The following is a 20,527-nucleotide window of genomic DNA, read 5'->3' on the forward strand; positions in this document are numbered from 1 at the left end:
TAAACTAAACCCTAGAAAATCAAAATCATAAGAGAAGAATTGAGAAGAAAACCTAAATAGCGATAAATGAACTCAACCAACCAAAACCAAAGAATTGATCTTGAATTAGCGTTAAATCATATCTCCAGCAGCTCTAAGAATTGGATTCGTTTGACGATTGAGAACCAAAAAAATCGAAGATAAAAAGCTCGCCGTCTCTCGCTCTGTATCTCTAGAGAAATGGGTAATTTTGGAAATTTAATAAAAGCACATAGGAAGTTTGACACGTGTTTGGACCTGCTAATAACTTTTTTGGTCCAAAAACATGTTTTTGGACCACCGGTTAAACCAATTATATGGGTGGAAAAGCCATTATACGGGTTTCTGTATAATGGATTAACTAGTAATTCCTAGTTAATTTTATGGGTATCAAAAAAACGGGAGTACTTTTTCAAAATTCCCAAATAAGAAAGTAACCAAAACGACGTGAGCTACCAAGTACGATACGCGCACGTTAGCAGCATCGCCGTCAAAAAAATAAAATAATAAAAAGGAATAAAATTACTTAAAAGCGGGAAAATAAAAAGAAAAAGGAAGGGTTATTCTCCCCTTTCTCAACACTCTCTCTCTCTCTGTGTTCAGAGACAGTGACGACGGAGTAGAAGAAAGAATGGCGACGTCACCGAGATCATCGTCATCAGCTTCATCAGCACCACCTTTCTCAACAGATGCCAAGTTTAATTGCCTTCCAGTAATGGGATTAAAACGAAAAATCATCGAAAAAGTTCAAGAAAACCGTGTTACACTCATCGTCGGCGAAACGGGCTGCGGTACTCCTCCTCCTTCTTTTTATAACTTCTATATACTCGCTCTCTCTATTTGTGAGTCTTCGTCTAGGTTTCTATTCAATTATTGTTTTGTTGGTGTAGATTCATGTGCAAGTAGATGATTCATGCGACGCTTTTGTTTGTTTAGCGAGTTTTGTGTTATTTAATTTGCTTCATTTTGTGACTCTGGTGTTGATTTAAGGTATTATGAATGATTTTGTAGGATTTGATTACTTAGGTTTTTGATGGATTTCAGTTCTGTAGTAGGAAGATTTTGCTTATTTTTGATTTTATTTTTTGTTATTTGTAGTTGCATTGATGTTTCATAGAGTGATTTTGCAGATCTTGTTGAAGTGTTCATGCAACACTACTTCTATTTTGATGAGTTAATGATTATTGTTTGGGTTTATGAGGTAGTTAGGGTTTAAGATTTTTTTTGTTTTTTGTTTTGGGGTCCTAGGTAAGGAGTTTAGATAACCCAATTGGGTTGTTGTGTGGAGTAGGTTATGATTGGGAGAGTAGGATTGATTGTTTGATTGAAAATCAGCTTCGATTTTGTACTTCCATTGAATGCTGAAACTATTGCTATGGACCTATAATGTCCCATTTAATTATAAAGATAAATTTCCAGATATTGAGTGTGCTAACGGTTTCTTTTGTCGTTAATATTTCTTGTTATCTCAATTGTCTGTATATTTGTTTACATGCATGTGTTTGCATCTGTTTCTTTTACTTTTCTTCATGTTGAGTACTGTTGTGCATTTAGATATTGTTTTATGTTTGCCCTTCATTCTGTCAGATTTGATTCATCTTTTAACTTGTTCTGGCTTTTTATCTGCTCTTATGGTATTGAAGGCAAGAGCTCTCAAGTTCCACAGTTTCTTCTAGAAGAAGGACTGGAACCCATATTATGTACACAACCTAGAAGGTTTGCAGTTGTAGCTGTTGCTAGAATGGTGGCAAAATCTCGTAGATGCGACGTGGGGGGCGAGGTTGGATATCATATTGGACATAAAAAGGTCATGTCCCCAGGGTACGTTAATTAATGGACATACCATATTTATAATAATATCGACATTTGCTTCACCTTCTTTGTCACTATCCGCATTTGTGAATGTCTAGAAATACGGCCTGCTCTTTTCATATTTGTTTATTCATTTTTCCTCTTTTGGGTGATATCGTACGCAGGTCAAGACTTGTTTTCAAAACTGCTGGTGTCTTGTTAGATGAAATGAGGGACAAGGGAATCGCAGCTCTCAGATATAAGGTTATCATTCTTGATGAAGTCCACGAAAGATCTGTGGAATCCGATCTTGTTCTTACATGTGTGAAGCAGTTTATGCTCAAAGACAAAGATTTGAGGTTGGCGATTCTTTTTTTTTCTTCTTTTTTTCCCTGCACGTGCTAATGCTTTAATTAAGTTGATTTCCGGTAATGGAATGTTTTGCTGTTTGAGTCCTTTATACTTGCTTATCTTTGGTTGAATCTGTTGAATTATAGTTTTGTTTTTTGACCCCCGATTTTGATTTACTTCAGATCTTTAACTCTATTGTGTAGTATGTTGGGGTAATATTTTGTTGTCTAATAGTTTTCACTTTCTGCAAGGTTGGTTTTGATGTCCGCTACAGCAGAGACTGCGAGATACAGAGATTACTTCAAGGACCTTGGTAGGGATGAAAGGGTTGAAGTTCTTGCAATTCCGAGTTCCGGCCAGCAAACGATTTTCCAAAAAAAAGTTCTATATCTTGAGCAGGCAATTAAATCTGTTTCTTCTTGATTTATTAATAATGGTTTCACGTGCGCGACCCAGTTATTTTTACAATTTTTGAAACTCCTGTCAAGATATGGCAGGAAGTGTTCAGCTCATGCATATTGTTTTAGGCAAATATTCATGTCACACTTCCTAATCTCTTGGTAATTCTGTGACGGTGATTGTATCTTATTGTTAACCAGGTTTCTGAACTTCTTGGGCTAAACTCAGAGTCCTTGTCTAGTACATACTGTTCTGGCCCAAGCCCCATCTCGTCTGATGCTGACATCAAGCCTGACGTGCACAAACTCATTCATGATCTGGTGTTGCATATTCATGACAATGAACCTGATATCGAGAAGAGTATTCTGGTTTTCCTTCCAACATACTATTCACTGGAGCAGCAGTATTTCCTTTTAATCCCTTTGAGTTCTATTTTCAAAGTGCACATTCTGCATAGCAGCATTGATACTGAACAGGCTTTAAAGACGATGAAAATTTGGAAGTCACATCGTAAGGTTTGTACTGTACTGCTTGTTTCTGTGGGTGGGTATCAATATCTACCTCTTCATATGTTACTATGACATATACACATAGATTTCACATCTCAGACCTAAGTTAGCTTCCATAATACCTGAAGCGATATCACCTGAGTTGCACACATCCCAGGCATTTGTTACTCCTTTTCATCTGCTTTTTTTGGTTCACCTACTCCTCAGTCCCAGTGTCCTACTCCGTAAACAGTATCAGAACATATATGAAATTATTCATTCCACATGCATGAGTCAAATCTTTATAATTTGAGGCTTCTCTGAATTTGAAATGTTTGATTCTGCTCTACAGGTTATTTTAGCCACCAACATTGCAGAATCATCAGTTACCATTCCTGGAGTGGCATTTGTCATTGATTCTTGTCGATCTTTACAAGTCTTTTGGGATAATAACAGGAAAAAGGATGCAGCAGAACTTTTGTGGGTATCAAAGTCTCAGGTAATAAGAAGCTTAACGGTTCCATGTTTGATAGGTTGCTACCAAACCTAACGACCTTTTATGTTTTAATCGACTCTAGGCTGAGCAGCGTAAAGGCAGGACAGGTCGAACTTGTGATGGGAAAATTTATCGAATGGTTACTAGGTCTTTTTTCAATCAGTTGTCGGATCATGAGCGTCCATCTATATTGCGATTATCTTTAAGACAGCAAGTGCTTCTTGTTTGCTGCGCGGATTCTAAGGCCATCAATGATCCCAAGGGTATGGAATATGTTTCCTAATTCTCCTTATGATTTCCTTTTAAGTTTCTCATCTTGTCTCGGGATTTGGCTGGGCGTGTTTCAGCTTTCTAGTCACCTTACTTGAGACATAATCACGATTCTTAAGCTACATTACTTTGTGTAGATTAATCCTAAGTGCATGATTAAGAGCCTTGACCATACATTAATCTGGAGTAGTAATAATCCGTTTTAACTTAAGCCTAAGATTAATTTAGTTAATCATAATTTGTTGTGAAACCATAACAACCACTGATGACAGTTTTAAGTTTGGTTCAAGTATTCATCTTTTGGTTCAAGTACTGTTCAATTTTAAGCTGTACTATTTACCTACAACTTCTGCCTAGGAGTTTGCAGTCTTTCTAAGTTTCAAAGGTCCTCATGCTTTAGCATGACTGATGGGTGTTCTAGGATTGTACTAATCTCTTGGTGCTAAGTTCTGGATTTTCTTTGTTTGTTGAAGTATTGTTGCAGAAGGCCCTTGATCCACCAGAACCTGAAGTGGTAGAAGATGCCCTAAACTTGCTTGTTCACATTAAGGCTCTGGAGAAAAACCTATCTCATAGGGGGCGATATGAGCCAACATTTTATGGCCGTCTGCTTGCCAGTATGACATTGTCCTTTGATGCTTCCGTGATGATACTCAAATTTGGAGATATTGGATTGCTCCGTGAAGGCATTCTGATGGGAATACTGATGGATACGAATCCTCTGCCAGTTCGCCGTCCATTTGGACAGGATCAGTTGGTATGTCAATTTTTTTTGTTCTGACAGTTTTGCTTGGACATGTATGAAAGTTGAAGTTATAATTTGTCTTTAATATATTATTTTCATCCTCAGTTTGCAGAGTATATAGCCAGCTATTTTGGGGGGGATGATGAGAGCAGTGTGCTAACTGGCAAGAAGGAAATAATATCCATGGGTAACCTTTGTGCATATCAGTTCTGGCAGCGTGCTTTTAAGGTAAGTTGTTGCCCCGAGTTATTAATGTTTCTTACATGCAAATGTTTATTTTCTAGTAGCTTCTCTGATCCTTTACACTGATCTGTCTTTGAAGGACAAGCATCGTGTGGAGCGGCTGAAGCACCTTCTCAAGTTTGATGAACCAAATACTACTGAAATACTCTTCCCTAAACTTGAAGAAGAGTGGTGTTCCTTCCACAATCTTTTGCAGCCATCTCTGCATCAGGTTTCAGAAATATGTATGGGTTCTTTAAACCATTCCTCATGTGAAACTCTTACTCATGGTTTTTGATCTTCTAATGTCAGTTTTTTGTGTACCTGCAGATGATGATATTGTAAATTCAATGCACCGATTCCGTCCCAATTTTATGGCTAAATCTAATGGACTTCCCTCTTACTATAATCCTTACGAGTTTGAGCACACATGTTCCCTTGGATACCTTCAATATAGAGATGAGGATGTTGGGAGCGAGAAGGAGGATGAGCACATTAATCTGAATCTAGATATTGAGGAAAAAACCTGCCTCACTTTGCCATATGTTGCTCCCAATGATTTTAAAGCCAACTTTGTTGCTGAGAAGTTTGCAACTGTTTTGAAAGAGGTTTGGTGCACTATATGCTTCTTGTGCATTTATGTAGTCGTCCTTGTTGGTTGTTCATTTCTATGTTTGCTGTCACCAAACAGATGAGAGTTGAGCATACACAAGACCATGCCGAGAACGAGCAGAAACCAATAATTGCCATGGTGTCGCACGATATGCGCGAACGTCCGCTCTGTAGATACTTTGTAAATGGTTTATGCAACAGGGGCAGCGAGTGTCCTTTTTCTCATTCCCTCCAGGCCCCAAAACCTATCTGCAAATTTTTCTTTTCTCTCCAGGTATATCCCACTTCATCTCATTTTATTTCCTTTTATCTTCATTTTTTTCCAGCTGTTTCGAACTTTATGTTTGAGGTTATATTATCTTTGTGTTAGTTTATATTTATTAGTATGTATCATCTTTTATAGATACCTCTTCTTATTGGTCTAGTATAATAGTGCTAAAAGAACATAAACACCAATTTTTTTTTCTTTAACACTGATGGATGTTGGTGAGCAGGGATGTCGCTATGGTGCTTCTTGTTTCTTTTCTCACGATGTCGATCCAACCATGTCATCTACTATTAGTCCAAATTTCTGTATGCCGGAGAGTGAACAACCTGATGCAGCTTCTTTCCTGCGGTTATTACCCTCAACTCCCGATGGATGCATTCTTGTTTTGGATGACAATGATCTGCATTTTTCTTCCTCTCTCTCTAATCATGGTGTCCCAGCTAAGATAATCACTACAACAAGTGTACCTGATGACTCCACAACTGATAACTCGTTAAGCGGCGTGAAAGTACTTCATGGCTTGAGTCATCCATATGGCACAGTCATCTCTGGTGCTGGGGAAAACAGTATTCCTTGGAAAGAAGTACACTGTGTATTATGGTTTGCCAGTTTCCAACTCGACAAAACCAATATTGAAAGCGTGGAGAAACAGCGAATTCTCTTAAAGCAGTTTTTTGAGTATCTTGCTATCAGGACTTTAGCAGACTTCCTATATGACATGCCTGTGGTGCTTACGATGAATAATGTTCGATTTTCACAGCTTCAGGTAACAATCAGCCTTGATATCTTGTGGTATTCCTTTGAAACTGAAATGAGGTCATCAAAATTCTAGACCTCAGATTTGGTATTCAACTCATTCTGTTAACTAGATAACCAATTGAAGTGTGGGATTTTTTCACCCGTGTTAACAGTGGATCCCCACCTAGTATTTACAGTGATAGTGGAAGCCTCCAGTTTATATTTATAATGATGAGTTCATGCCTGTTATTTTCTGTTGCAGGTTGAAAAATTGGCTAGGGATTCCTTCTTTTTTCTGCAAGAGTCATTCCCCTTTGACGAATCAAGCTTTGGTGCATTTTCAGATGTAGTTCCTATGTCAAAGCCGATGATGGTTTCACGACCCATTTCATATGTTTTCTATATTTGCCCACCTACAGATATCCAGTATGGAAATTACACTGCTGCTCTCAAGAAAAGCCTATATGGTGGTAAATAGTGAACTATTGGTTGAAGAATTTTGATGCAACTTTAGTATATGTGTGCGTCAGAAGGTTAGTAAAAAATAGTCTAGAAAAGTTATGGTTATAACTTATACATATATGTAAATATAGCTAGGGATATCTACTTCTATAGCTGGGAATGTGTTTACTTGTTCATATGTTAGTTTGTTTGGAAGAAAAAACAGTAGAAGAGGACTAGGTTCTTACAAATTCTCTTCTGGTTTGAAATTAGGACATGATATTTTTATTTATGTGTTGGTGTTGGGGTTTCTTTAATCATTGGTAAGTAGAAATCATTTCTCGTCTGTTCATGTTGCCATTTTGTTCCTTTCTTCTATCAACCTCGTCTCGAGGAGTACAGCGCTGATGCGTTTTTGTACAGTTAATGCTTTTAGTCTTTAAGAATGCTCCTGAAGATCAGGATATGCTGAAAACTGGAAGGAATGTAAGTATATATGTTAAGCCCGGCCCATCAATTATCTACCTTTAGGCGCACAGGTTTGATGTGAACTATCCATTTTTTATGAAGATCTTGACTGCAACCCAGTCCTAGTAGGCGATTACGGATCGCCTGCATTTCTTTGGCCCTATGCACTTGTGTGTTTAAGATCTCAATCCTTAGCATCTCGATCTTTGTTTGTGGTGTTTGAAGGTCACAGATAGATGTAGCACAGTGGGGTTCCATTTAGATTCTTTTTAAGGTGTCTTGTTCTTCCTAAGAAGATGAAAGGGATAAATTTTATAGCGTTGGATTCTTTTAAAAAATTTATTCACAGTAAATGCGGTAGAAACATTGTCATATGGATTGATGGTCCAGGTTCTTATTATTGATAGAGGATTTTAGTTGTGTCCCTTTCATGCCACCTTTTCCCACAGCTTATTTTGTTCTTTCCTTCATCTTTATTCATACCGAAATTGAAAAGGTAAATAAGAGGCAAATTAGATATCTACTTGTTACACCCAAAATTCAACCACAAAAAGTTTGACACTTTTTTCTTCCGACTCATCTGAAACCGACTCATAGCAGGATGTTCTTTTTTTTTTGCGACTCATCTGAAACCGACTCGCTAGATCTGACTCAAAAATTAGTAATAATTGGGCTGTAAAAAACTTTTGAAACTTCTAAATCCGGACAGATATTTAACTAAGATATAAAACGGCACCTGACATTAATAGCTCATCGGAAAAACGAAAAAACAAACGACTTGACATCTGATCCGTGCAGACTGAAATTCAGATTCCGAGTCAGACTTAAACAAAGAGGTGCAAGTGTTCTTAAGATGTCATACTTGCACCTAAAAACTGCAAATGAGTAAGAAAAATGAAAAGTAGGAAATAGTAATAAAACCAATGTAGTAATGTTACTATTACAGGGTCATAAAAATGAAAAGGCAAGACAGAAACAGTTAAGGAAAAAGTTGCTTTTTCTGTTATAATTATTATGTTTCGATTCCTTTCCATTGAGGAAAGATAGGGGAATGTATGCAAGTAACGGTCAACTTATTTTGTCAGAAGCAGCAGAAAAGACAAACCCTGTTTGGATTTTTGGCTCAGCAGTCACGAGAACATGTTCTATTCCATCTTCAATCACTGCAACACCCAGTCTCACTTATTATCCTTTCCAACCATTCATTCTCTCTTGCAGACGGATGAAACTAAAATGTCTCATACTTCAATGGCTACAGTATCATCGTCTTCTGGTACTGGTACTGGAACTGCTAGTACTACTGCTCATAACCACGAAAGATTGAATTTTGAAACAATACGGACACTTGTCGATACAATCAATCAACATGTTGTGAGATTTATTGAAGACCCACAAGCAAGGAAGCGTCTGCAGCTGAGATGTACCTCGAAATTGAAGATTAAAAAGCAAGAGTACTTTGAGTTCTCTGAACATTCAGTCTTGTCAAATCTTTACTGGGGTATTCTGAATCTTGAGTCTGCAATTCAGTCTAAAAACTCAGAGGAGAGTATTACCAAGCTGAAGAGTACTGAGAAAATGCTTCAGGTTCCAGCGCTGCTTAGTGAGCGTGGCAGAACCGCTGGGATTCGGAATCGCTTCTTAATTTGCTGTTCTTATTTTTATCTATCTCTAGTTCGGAATCTCCAGAAGGATGAGTGGCAGACGACATTACACTTTCTTCAAGCGCTGCTAGTCTGCCCACGGCTTGTTAGAATGGAATTTATCCCTGAAATTTGTGAAAGTATCTTCCTTCCTCGGTATTCGAGTGAGAATCGAGCAAGAGGTGAACTGAGAGGTTCAGAATTAGAGTCTTTTGATAACTTCTCTAGTGATGAGATGATGAAACAACAGGCGAGAAGATACAAAAGCTGGTTGATGTATTATCAGATCATCTCATATGGAGAGAGTACTCAGTTGCACCGGAACCACCAGCTTGCTCCTTCCCTGGGAAATGAACCACAAGCTTACAAGTAAATTTTCTCTTCTCTTCGTGCAGATATTAAGTTGTGGTTGTTGGAATTTCAGCTCCATAACCTTTATGCTTTACCACTAAACATCATATAAACTAACTACATGCTGAAATTAGACTTGAAACTAGTATTAGCATACCCAACAACTCACAGAAAACATTACCATATGTAGCAAGAATACTACACAGTTCATATCAAAACAGGTTATTGTACAAGGAAATAGAACACACAAGACACTTAAACTTTCATGACTTATTATCAACTTCTATTTCCTCACATTACTTGATGGAATGAAAACAAATTTGCTTTAAGGAAAACTTGTGAGGCTAGAAGAGAGTCCTATTCATGCTTGCCACATGTCAATCCAACCTTTCCATCATGAGTTGGATGACACCTCATGGCTACAAAGGACACCTTATCTAGCATTAACCTTAAGCTAGTCTTTAGTGCATGATTAATACCATAAACATGCCTTAATGCGGATTAAGACTAATTCGACTTAACATAGTATAAACAAGAATTAGTTTAACCAAATGGGGATTTGTTGCGCAAAACACAAAAAGTCTAATAGTGGTATCTAGATATACTCTTGGGTTCAATCAATTGAAATAGTATGTATCAACGTAACAGTACATAGAACTAGTATTCAAACACTATTTCCGCTTAATTGAGAATTCTAGTTGTATTCTGACAGTCCTGCAGGAGCTCACCACCAATCACCGTGCAAGGAAAGTTCTAGCATGCCTATCAACCGCACCAGCTCTAAACATTCCAACTTGGCTGAAGATGGAAATTGCTGGACGAAGTCTCACAACGTAAGTAACATGCCAACATGTCTATTTCTGTTCTCTAAAATTATGTGCTGATGTAACACCAAAATCAGACATAACTTCAAGATATATTCTTGGCTTCTATTGGAAATACACCTTCAAATCAGGTGTTGTAGTTAATGCCAATAAGAGGTTAGAGGGTTGTTAGAAAGCAGCCTGCCCACTCACTCTAGTGGAATTGCAGAAATGCACTTTTTATGTGACAACAAGTTCTACATTATGAAGCTTATTTAGACTAAAAACTGGTGCAGGGCACACAGGTTCACCCACCTGATTACCAGGAACATATAATTGATGAAATGGCAGATATGGCTAGAGCTTCAACACTGACTGCAAAGCAAACAATCTCTCTACCCGAAGATTCTGCGAGGACTATTTCTGTGAACTGGGATAAAATTTACAATAGAGACACAGAACGGAGCTTACAAATAAAAAACATTCAGGATATGTTGGAGGAGTCTCAGTCATCAAGCTCTATTCATTCGCTTAATGATTTCCCTGAAGAAGGAGATGCATCAGAGGTAAGGTTCGAACTTCTAAAGAATGCGAGAGTAGATATGTAGTGAATCAAACTTTCTCACTAATTCCTGGGTATTCTTACTGTCCCAGGCAGAGTTGGATGATATTCAAAGTTCACCAAGGATTAGAAAAGAAGAGGAGGACGACACACAATCAGAAACCACTGATTGGTAATGTCGTACTACCATTCCTAATCAAAATCTGAGTCTAACATCTTTTCCTTCATAAAAGTAGTGCTTCAAATGTGTATCTGTATCATTTGTTAGTTAAATTGAGTTAACATACACAGGGAGGTGCAAGCAACTTGCTCAGTTTCAAGCCCATCGTGTACCGGTAAAGCTTCAGAAGAAGCTTCCCAGTGTTCAATGCATGAAGATGCCTGTGAAGGGTATTCAAGTTATATGTTTTCTAGCACAAGTCTTAGTTCTGTCAGCGACATAAACTTATCTATATCAGAACTGAAAAAGATTGATTCCAATTCCTTTTACAATTTGCATGGTGAAGGAAGAGAAGCTCTAAAGATATCGGAACATCATAGTTTTAGACTCTTCGATCACTTACAATCTAAAGCACTCAAGGGCAAGACACTTACACATCTGGGTGAGCTGAAGAATTCTGCAAGGCACAAGCAAGAGTCAAACACCAGGGAAAGTATTGATGCAGTAAGGTTACATTCTGGAAAGGAAGTGCAAACGGAAATACAGTGGATATCTGAGAAGAGAGTTTCCACATTATGCTTGTCAGATAAAATTGAAAAATGTGAAGAAGATGAGGACAGTGTAGAACTTACAACCATGCAGGAAGCTGAAGTGAAATTTGAACAGCTGAGGAATGCAACTCTTGATCAATTGTTGAATATCATTTCGACTTCCAAAGAAGAAAGAGTCATCCGGGTCGTAGTTTCTGTTCTCTTAACCATGATAGCAGAGAACAAAACTGTAATAGAGGATATCAAGAGAAAGGGATTACGTTTGTGCAACTTGGTAACTGCCATAAAATGTAATGTGCATGATGCAGCTACTCTAATCTATTTGATAAGCCCCTCGCCAAAAGAAATAAAAGGTTTTGAGCTATTACCCCAATTACTGAAGGTGGCTTGCAATTCGAGCAGCTATAAAGATGACTTCATACAACCTGCACTAACACCTCGTGAAGCAGCATTACTGATGATTGAAGTGCTAGTAACTGCTTTTGATAGTGACACAAATAACATCCACTTGGCAGCAATCAGTTCAAGTCAGGTTCTTTCTGAACTTGTGCATGTCGCAAGAAGTAGTAATATCAAAGAGATCACTTCTTTGACATCTATTTTAGTAAAATGCATGCAATTTGATGGAAAATGTAGAAGTTTAATAGCAACTTGTACTCCTATGGATCCATTTCTGCATCTACTAAGAAGCCGAGACAAACGTGCGGAATGTTCCGCACTTCAATTTTTTTATGAGATCCTTTGCATGCCAAGGTATGTCAAGCACTTTATATATATATATATTGTTTTCTTATAATAAACTTTGTTCCCGAGCATAAATGGGTATGAATGCAAGTCCCCAGTAAGCAGTGAAGCGAAATCATATGGTTATATCTTGAGATAAATGCCTTTTTATCAGGTCATCAGCAATAAGTCTATTGCATCAGATACGACAACCAGACAGCGTCAACACTATGGACATATTGATGTCATGCATCCAACAGTCAGAACCTGAGTACAGGCTCATGGCTGCAAACCTCTTGCTTCAGTTAGATATGCTGGTATAATGATTTTTTTTTCCTTAGAAGGTGGATATAAGAAATCATATTCACCTATTATGATCATTTCTATCCATAGAACAAATTAGCATTACACTAACATTTCACATTCTGTAGGAAGACTCATCAGACAAGAGCATATTCAGGGAAGAGGCTATGGAGGTTGTCCTTCAGTCAATTACATCTGAAGAAGGCTCTAAGACCCAAATCCTGTCAGCGTGTATACTATCAAATCTTGGAGGGACTTATGCTTGGACAGGAGAACCTTATACGGTGGCACGGCTGGTAACAAAAGCAGGTTTAAAATCATTCCATCACAAGAATATGATAAGAAACTTTGATTGGTCAGATCAAATCCTAGAGGTGAGCATACAAATGAAAAACTATGAGCAAATAGCAATTATATGTCAGAGGAAGTAATGGACTCATAATCTTGCAGGACACTAGCATAGATGAATGGTGCAGAAAGATTGCAAGATGTATCATCACAAAAGGGGAACCTTTATTCCGAGCATTGGGGAAGGGACTAAGCAGCAAGATAAAGAGTGTCTCAAGAGACTGTCTCATAGCTATTGCATGGATTGGCTGTGAAATTGCCGCGAAGACTCCCCAGAAACTCAGATACACTGCCTGTGAAATTTTACTAAGTGGAATAGAGAAGTTTCTGCATCCTGGTTCATATCTGGAAGAGAGATTACTAGCATGTTTATGTGTCTATAATTACGCTTCTGGCAAAGGTAACATGCTTAATCTGTAGCAACTGATTATTCCATTCGTTTTACTCAATTTCGTGCATTAAGGTTTGGACATTGTGCAGGCATGCAGAAACTGATTCCGTTTTCGGAGGGAGTGAGAGAGTCACTTAGACGTCTTTCGAACATTTCATGGATGGCAGAGGAATTACTAAATGTAACTGATTATTTCCTTCAAACTAAATCTGTAAGTCTATATACTACCATGTTTGCTGTTTTTTCACCTTTTGGATTAACTAGATTCAGTTCAGCACTCCTCATCTCCAAAATGAATGATTACAGTTACTCCCTTATTGACTTCCAAATGAATTGCATGACAAGCACAGCGCATTTCTTGTGTCCACACACAAGTTCTGGAGATGGGTCAGAACTGCAATGAAGCTGTTAACGCTCTCATTTACTACAAAGGACAACTTTACAGTGGACACTCAAATGGCTCAATAAAGGTATGGTATACTAGTACAAGCGTACATACGCTACACAACAGTTTAATCACTCATTCCTAACACAAATGCGAAGGTTGTCAGGACCTGAGCTACTCGAAACCACTAAAGAGATATCCGATGGAAGATCTTAGGGAGTTAATACTGAATCATCTCTAACATCTAATTTGGATTACAATATGTAGGTATGGGATATCAATAAACAACGGGCCAAACTTGTATGGGATGTCAAAGAGCACCACAAAGAAGTGACATGTTTTGCACTTTTTGAACCTGAAGGCAGTCTTTTAAGTGGATCCAGTGATAAAACTATCAGGGTAAAAATTTGTTGTCTTTGTTAAGGCATGCGTCATCAGAGTCTCTTAGGATACATCTGAATAATTTTTGTTCTTTCTATATACAGGTATGGAAGATGGTCAACCAGAAACTGGAATGCATAGAAGTAATAAGTACAACGGAACCAATCCACAAAATCGAGACATGCGGTCAGCAGATCTTTCTAATTACTGAGAGTCGTGGACTAAAGGTAATTAACCTCAATAGCCATGCCAACATCAACACAATTAGTCTGAGACGATCACTTAAAATGTAAGGAAAGGAGTGAAAACCTTGTTTCAGGTGTTTGATGAGTCGAGAACTGCCAAAATTATTTGCAAGAGTAAACAAGTGAAATGCTTAACCGTGACTCAGAGAAAACTTTACCTGGGCTGCGCAGATTCATCTATCCAGGTTGGTTTGTAAGTTGCTCCTTCATGGAAACTTGCACCTTACAGAACAAAAATGTCGTTAACCTCATATTTAACATTTCTGTTTAGGAAGTGGATGTACCAAATGATCAACATCGAGAACTTAAATCTCCGGCAAAGAGATGGCTCAAGCAAAACAAGCCAGCAAATTCAGTGGTTGTTTATCGAGACTGGCTTTATGTTGCAAGTTCGATAGTTGAAGGTTCAAACTTCAAGGTAGGCACTAATTTTTAAGCTAAGTATGCCAACATCATGAATCGTTTTAGATACTAGATTCTGTGACGCGTGAACTATGAACCTCCCATTAGAAAATTTTACAAGGTGTTACGTTTTAACTCTTCCTACTATGAGCTTTTTACTTGTACGACTGTCCACATATTTTTGTACATCCACGTGAGGATAATGAACTTTCCAGGAATGGAGAAGACAAATTGAACCCCAGATGTTCATAACAGTCGGGAAAGGTGAAAAGGTGAAGATAATGGGAGTAGTAGAGGACTTCATATACTTGACCTGCAGCTCGTCTCCAAGCATCCTTCAGGTAAATAGACTAGCATTAACATGTATTACGGTATTACCTACACTAGACCTGCTGCACTTAGTACCCCAGCTCCCAATGGTCTATCAAATTCAATGTTCTTTATGTGACAAATGGAAAAAAAACATTGCTGTAAACAGATATGGTTAAGAGGGACACAACAAAAAGTGGGAAGGTTATCAGCAGGTAGCAGAATAACGAGTCTACTTACAGCAAATGACGTTGTTATATGTGGTACAGAAACCGGATTGATCAAGGTACATATATTTATCAAACTTAACTCATATCCATAACTGACTACTGACATAGTTTATCTTGAAACTTTATTGAAACTTCCAATTTATACTATTAACAGGGATGGATTCCATTCTAGCTTACAGCACATAAATAACAGCTCCTGACGGGGAGTCTGTACCATATCATCGAGAATGAGTATATAGAAACAGAGTTTCAATCGATTTCACATTGAGTTCCGTATATTATATATATTTGTAAAATCCAAAATTCTTTCTATTATTGCCCAAGAATTATTACCATTTCTATGTATATATATATATATATATATATATATATACTGTAAATAGACTTGTAATGAAAAGGATTTGGTATTGCATTTGTGACCAACGGGGGGAGTTGTTGTTCAAAGTTTAAACCCAATTGAACTTTACAACAAAACAAGAGACAAGTTAAACTCTCAATCTATACAAGTTTCAGGAACTTACTTGCATTATATCACTGTAACGTTTTCACGAACACCTTATTTGCACCAGACCTCGCACATGATGGTGTATGGCAGTAGCGGCCAAATGGTCTTGCGCCTGCCATTCAAATTTCCGACTATCCATGATTCAAGTTGTTGTTTCACGTTATTACCATTTACCCACTACAAGAAGTCCAGTGGTGAAGTTTACATCTTGACGAACTATTATTGCACTTGCTGTCTCTCGTAAATGGGAATTCGATGTTAATAATGCGTTTCTTAATGGAGTTCTCGATGATGAAGTGTATATGAATCAGCCACCAGGATTCGTTGATTCCTCTCATTCTATGCACGTGTGTAAGCTAAGAAAATCAATATATGGGCTAAAACAGTCTCCGCAGGCATGGTATACTCTGACTGAATCAATTTTTACTCACACGTCCAGACATAGCCTTGGTTGTTAATAAGGCATGTCAGTTTATGCACTGCCCGACGACAGAGCATTGGGCTCTAGTCAAAAGGATACTTCGCCATCTTAAACGTACATTGAATTATGGATTACAATTTTATCATAGTTCTCCACCTATGCTCTCAATTTTCACCGATGCCGAGCGGGGAGGTTCTTTAGATGATCGGAAGTCGACTGGAGGTTACAACTATGGAAATAATCTTATTTCTTGGAGTTCCAAGAAACAACCAACTGTTTATCGGTCGAGTACAGAGTCTGAGCATCGCGCCATTGCAACTGCCTCGGCTGTAGTGGTTTGGATTCGTTCATTGTTCAGAGAACAACATGGGCGCTACCTACTTGACTGCCAATCCGGTGTTTCATACTCGCAGTCGTTATGTGGAGATTGATTTCCATTTTGTTAGAGACATGGTTGCTAAGAAAGAGTGAGAATCATCTCGTCTCAAGATCAAATTGCGGACACACTTACGAATGGTCTTTCTACTCCTTGGTTTACATTGTTGCGATTCGCTTGAGGGGGCGTGTCAAAGATATTGTATCGACATCATGTACAGCTGCAAGTATTATTATTTTTTTGATAAAAAGAGAATTTATTCATTATTGAGTAATTGCACTGAAGTCTTTTGCCAGAAGACTACAAATATTGGCGCTAAAATTATCATAGAGTTCAACATCTAATTCTGAAGTCCTAACTGTCTTAGCAACTTAATATGCTACTTGATTGTCGTCTCTACTAATGAAAGAAAAATTACATAAACTAAAACAAGAAGATAAATGTTTTATCTCCTTCAGGATATTCCTATTTTCCCATTGAATTAAAGAGATAGTGCCTGTGATCGATTGGATGCCAAGTTTTCCATCTGCTTCTACGTGTATTATGGTGAATGATTTCTTCTTTTCCCAAGATAGTGCATCACGAATTGCCATACATTCTCCTTCTTCTGAATTTAATGCTCCATTTGCGAAACTCCCTTTGATCCCTCCACATGCTCCTGTTTCATCACAAATAATTAGAACAATGCCTATTTTCTTAGTAGAACAGTCAAATGATGCGTCGACATTGATCTTAATAATGCCTGGTAAAGGGGGTAGCCAATGTGATATAATGCAGTGTATGGGTTCAGATGCAATATTATGTGCCTTCAGATGAGAATACAAATGATAGTTGATTTTGTGCACAGAATTAAATGGGTTTAAGGATATTCCTTGGAAAACTGAATCACATCTGTCTTTCCAGATGATCCAAGCACCAATCATTAAGGTATATAACCAATGTTCATTTGAACTACTAACTATAGAGAACCAACTTGTGCACCACTCTGACACACTTGTGTAGTTACTTCTTACTGCATCAGTGTTGTTGTTTACTCCTCTCCACACAACTCTGGCATGTATGCATTCCAATAACAGATGTTCAATTGTTTCAGATTCAGTGCCACAACAACCACATTGTATTTCCTGATCAACATTATAGACTGCTAGTGTATCTCTTGTTTGATTAATCTCCCTGATACACTTCCAGATAAAGAGTTTAACTCTATGAGCAGCTCTAGTTTTCCAAAGAGTCTTCCAAACAACGGGATCAATAATTCTGCCATTGACATTAACTTCTCTATTGCAGTTAGTAAGTTTATTGTAAGTGCTCTTAACAGAGAACTTTCCATCCTTGGAAGGCATCCCAATCATCTTGTCTTCCTTTGTGACATTAAGAAACATTCTCTGAATTCTAGATGAAGTATTAGTATCAAATAATTGATCTAACAAAAGGATGTTCCACTTACTGGTGCCAGGAATAATAAGCTCAACAATATCTTCATAAAATCCGAATAGTTCATTCATTGTAACTGGAGGAGTATACCTGAGATCCATGTGTCTAGCCATATCTTAGTTCTTCTACCATTGTTGATTTTCATAAAATAATTCTCCTGAACAACAATCATACCTTTAGTAATACCATTCAAGGTATAAAAGCAGTTTTTGGTTTCAATATTTTTATGGAGAATATCTCCATTTCTAAAATATTTACTTCTGAGAAGTTGCACCATTAGATTATTGGATTCAGAATAGATTCCCCATGCCAATTTTGTGAGTAGAGCCAGATAGAGATTTTCTAAATCCCTAAAAGCAACTTCACCAATATCTTTTGGCTTACACAACTTGAGCCAAGCTAGAGGATTATAACCCTTATTTTCTTTATGTCCCCAAAAGAAATATTTCTCAATGGCAGTAAGCTTGTTGAAGAGTTGATTAGGAAGCTTGAAAGTGCCCATCTGATAAGTGGGAACTGCATTTAGGATATGTTTGATCATGGTTGATCTTCCTGTCTGAGTAAGAGAGATTGAATTATAAGTAGATAACCTTTGCTCAAAGATTTCTTGAATTGACTTGAAAGATTCTTGTTTGGAATGCTCTAATAGCAATGGAGAACCCAAGTACTTTTCTTTTGAGTTCATGGCTTGAACTCCAAGAATGCTGGTAAGACAGTAGACAACTTCTGGCTTGGTGTGATTGCTGAAGTGCACTGCAGATTTCTCAAAGTTTATAACTTGGCCTGACCGTGTACTGAAATCATTGAGAAGATTAAGATGATTGTTAACAGAATAAAGATTTTCCTGAGTGAAAATCAGGTAGTCATCTGCAAAGAGCAAATGATTGATGGCTGGTGCATTACTAGCCACTTTAATACCTTGAATAGTATTGTTTTGTTGAGCTGCAACAAGATGTCTTGAAAGAAATTCCATTGCAAGAATAAACAAATAAGGTGAGAGTGGATCACCTTGTCTTATACCTCTTGTGGGCTGAAATTCATCACAAGGTGATCCATTAAGAAGTGCTGAGAGGGTGGAGGTACTTATGCACTGGTGGGTCAAGTTACAGAAATCATCACTGAATCCGAAATAGTTGAGAACTTTGAGAAGAAAACTACACTCTAATATGTCAAATACTTTTGACATATCCATCTTGAGTGACAACCAACCTATTTGTCCCTTTTTTTTCTTCATAGAATGTATGATTTCTTGAGCTTTATTGTGTTGTCACTAATGAGCCTGCCAGAAAGATATGCTACCTGATAAGGGGATATGATCTTCTCCATTAATGGTTTCATTCTACTGACAAGAATTTTAGAGACTATTTTATAGGAAGTATTACATAATCATATAGGTCTATAATCTGCTGCACAAATTGATTTCTTCTTCTTTGGGATAAGAGAAATGTAAGTTTTGTTAACTTGTCTTGACAGGTATTTTGTCTCAAAGAATCTCTTGACCATAAGGAAAACATCTTCACCTATAATGCTCCACTGACTTTTGTAAAAAAAGCAGCTTGAAATCCTTCTGGCCCTGGAGAACTCCAATTTTCCATGCTTTTTAGAGATGCAAAAATATCATCTGAAGAAGGAATACTTGTAAGAAGGACATTATCTTATACAGTAATGAACGTTGTAAGTATAGAGAAGAGGTAATCATTAAGTACTGGATTTGTAGTGGAACTTATACTGCTGAATTGATGTGTAAGATGTGATGATATATCTTCTCTAGACTGCAGCGCATTCTTGTATGGAGTCAATGTTGTTTCTACTCCTTCTTCTGTTAAATTTTGAGTGAAAGTACTTGGTATTATTATCCATGTCCTTGATAAAACTGTCTCTTGACTTCTGTTAATAAAATTCATTATGCACCTTATGACATCTGTCGAGATCATTATTAACTGCCATAATTTGATCATCTGCCAGAGATTTGTGTGGTTGAGCTTGTAAGGAAGATAACTGCTATTGAAGAGAATTAACCTGTTGATGAATATTACCAAAATGCTCTCTATTCCACTTAGAGAGTAGTTTTCTAGTAATACTCATTTTATTAGTTAACTGAAAGGCAGGTGATCCATTAAATTCAGTTTTCTAATCATTGGAAATAATAGTAGAACAAGATTCATCATTAAGCCAGGTAACAAAGAACTTGAAAGGTTTCCAGCAATTTGAAATACCAGAATCAGTCACAAACATAATAGGATTGTTGTCACTACCAACTTGGTTTAGATGATACAACTTAGAGTTAGAGAAAGATATATTCCAATCACTATTACCTAGTGCCATATCTATTCTAGATTTCCTTTCTCTGGTGCCTAAATTATTGCTAGTCCAAGTATAACCTTTACTAGAATAACCTAAGTCTTTTAAACTACAGTCTTCTAAAACCTTATTGACCCAACCATCAATATAGGATGAGGTATTGTTATGATTGGTTGTAATGTGGAAGTTAATATCTAGTAGGATCCGAGGGCTACTGTTATTCTTACTAATATCTAGAACATAATTCCAATGAGATTTTTTCTTATGATAATTAGTGTGCCCATACATACAAGTAAGCAGAAATTCAGGCTTGCTATTATCAGCTTGAACCAGAATGTTAAACATATTATTGTCTTTACCAACCACATCACAAGAGAATCCATTTTTCCAGAGGAGAAC

At 37.4% G+C, this 20,527-nt stretch overlaps 2 protein-coding genes across 3 annotated transcripts; both read left to right on the forward strand.

The window, feature by feature from the left end:
• The first annotated feature begins 589 nt into the window (after positions 1-589).
• LOC113355132 (DExH-box ATP-dependent RNA helicase DExH8-like) lies at positions 590-7,185 on the forward strand. The gene is made up of 14 exons (XM_026597910.1): positions 590-809; positions 1,662-1,839; positions 1,995-2,168; positions 2,412-2,559; positions 2,760-3,074; positions 3,400-3,546; positions 3,626-3,806; positions 4,287-4,570; positions 4,664-4,786; positions 4,881-5,025; positions 5,111-5,388; positions 5,472-5,666; positions 5,887-6,426; positions 6,661-7,185. The coding sequence occupies exons 1-14, from the start codon at positions 650-652 to the stop codon at positions 6,874-6,876; spliced, it is 3,084 nt and encodes a 1,027-aa protein (XP_026453695.1). The 5' UTR covers positions 590-649; the 3' UTR covers positions 6,877-7,185.
• A 1,078-nt stretch (positions 7,186-8,263) lies between these two features.
• On the forward strand, positions 8,264-15,599 carry LOC113355133 (putative E3 ubiquitin-protein ligase LIN-1). Of its 2 annotated transcripts, XM_026597911.1 has the most exons (17): positions 8,264-9,316; positions 10,011-10,131; positions 10,398-10,667; positions 10,756-10,835; positions 10,955-12,127; positions 12,273-12,414; positions 12,529-12,774; positions 12,851-13,148; positions 13,229-13,350; positions 13,490-13,609; positions 13,792-13,923; positions 14,010-14,132; positions 14,225-14,335; positions 14,422-14,568; positions 14,768-14,893; positions 15,031-15,147; positions 15,246-15,599. In XM_026597911.1, exons 1-17 carry the CDS (start codon positions 8,448-8,450, stop codon positions 15,261-15,263), a joined length of 4,215 nt encoding a protein of 1,404 aa, XP_026453696.1. In that variant the 5' UTR covers positions 8,264-8,447; the 3' UTR covers positions 15,264-15,599. The 2 variants fall into 2 exon arrangements, with proteins under 2 accessions (XP_026453696.1, XP_026453697.1); XM_026597912.1 differs by lacking the exons at positions 14,010-14,132; positions 14,225-14,335; positions 14,422-14,568; ... (1 more) ...; positions 15,031-15,147; positions 15,246-15,599 and having other exon boundaries at positions 13,485-13,609; positions 13,792-13,924.
• The last annotated feature ends 4,928 nt before the right edge of the window (positions 15,600-20,527 follow it).

Source organism: Papaver somniferum, chromosome 3 (genome assembly GCF_003573695.1).
Source record: "Papaver somniferum cultivar HN1 chromosome 3, ASM357369v1, whole genome shotgun sequence".
Taxonomy (NCBI): domain Eukaryota; kingdom Viridiplantae; phylum Streptophyta; class Magnoliopsida; order Ranunculales; family Papaveraceae; genus Papaver; species Papaver somniferum.

Excerpts from the sequence above, each read along its gene's own strand:
- LOC113355132 (XM_026597910.1), top strand. The coding sequence starts at position 650 with ATGGCGACGTCACCGAGATCATCGTCATCAGCTTCATCAGCACCACCT. Across the intron at positions 3,547-3,625 it reads TGTGGGTATCAAAGTCTCAG|GCTGAGCAGCGTAAAGGCAG; the intron begins GTAATAAGAAGC and ends AATCGACTCTAG. Across the intron at positions 4,571-4,663 it reads CATTTGGACAGGATCAGTTG|TTTGCAGAGTATATAGCCAG; the intron begins GTATGTCAATTT and ends TTTCATCCTCAG.
- LOC113355133 (XM_026597911.1), top strand. The coding sequence starts at position 8,448 with ATGTTCTATTCCATCTTCAATCACTGCAACACCCAGTCTCACTTATTA. Across the intron at positions 14,133-14,224 it reads CTGAGAGTCGTGGACTAAAG|GTGTTTGATGAGTCGAGAAC; the intron begins GTAATTAACCTC and ends ACCTTGTTTCAG. Across the intron at positions 14,336-14,421 it reads GCGCAGATTCATCTATCCAG|GAAGTGGATGTACCAAATGA; the intron begins GTTGGTTTGTAA and ends ATTTCTGTTTAG.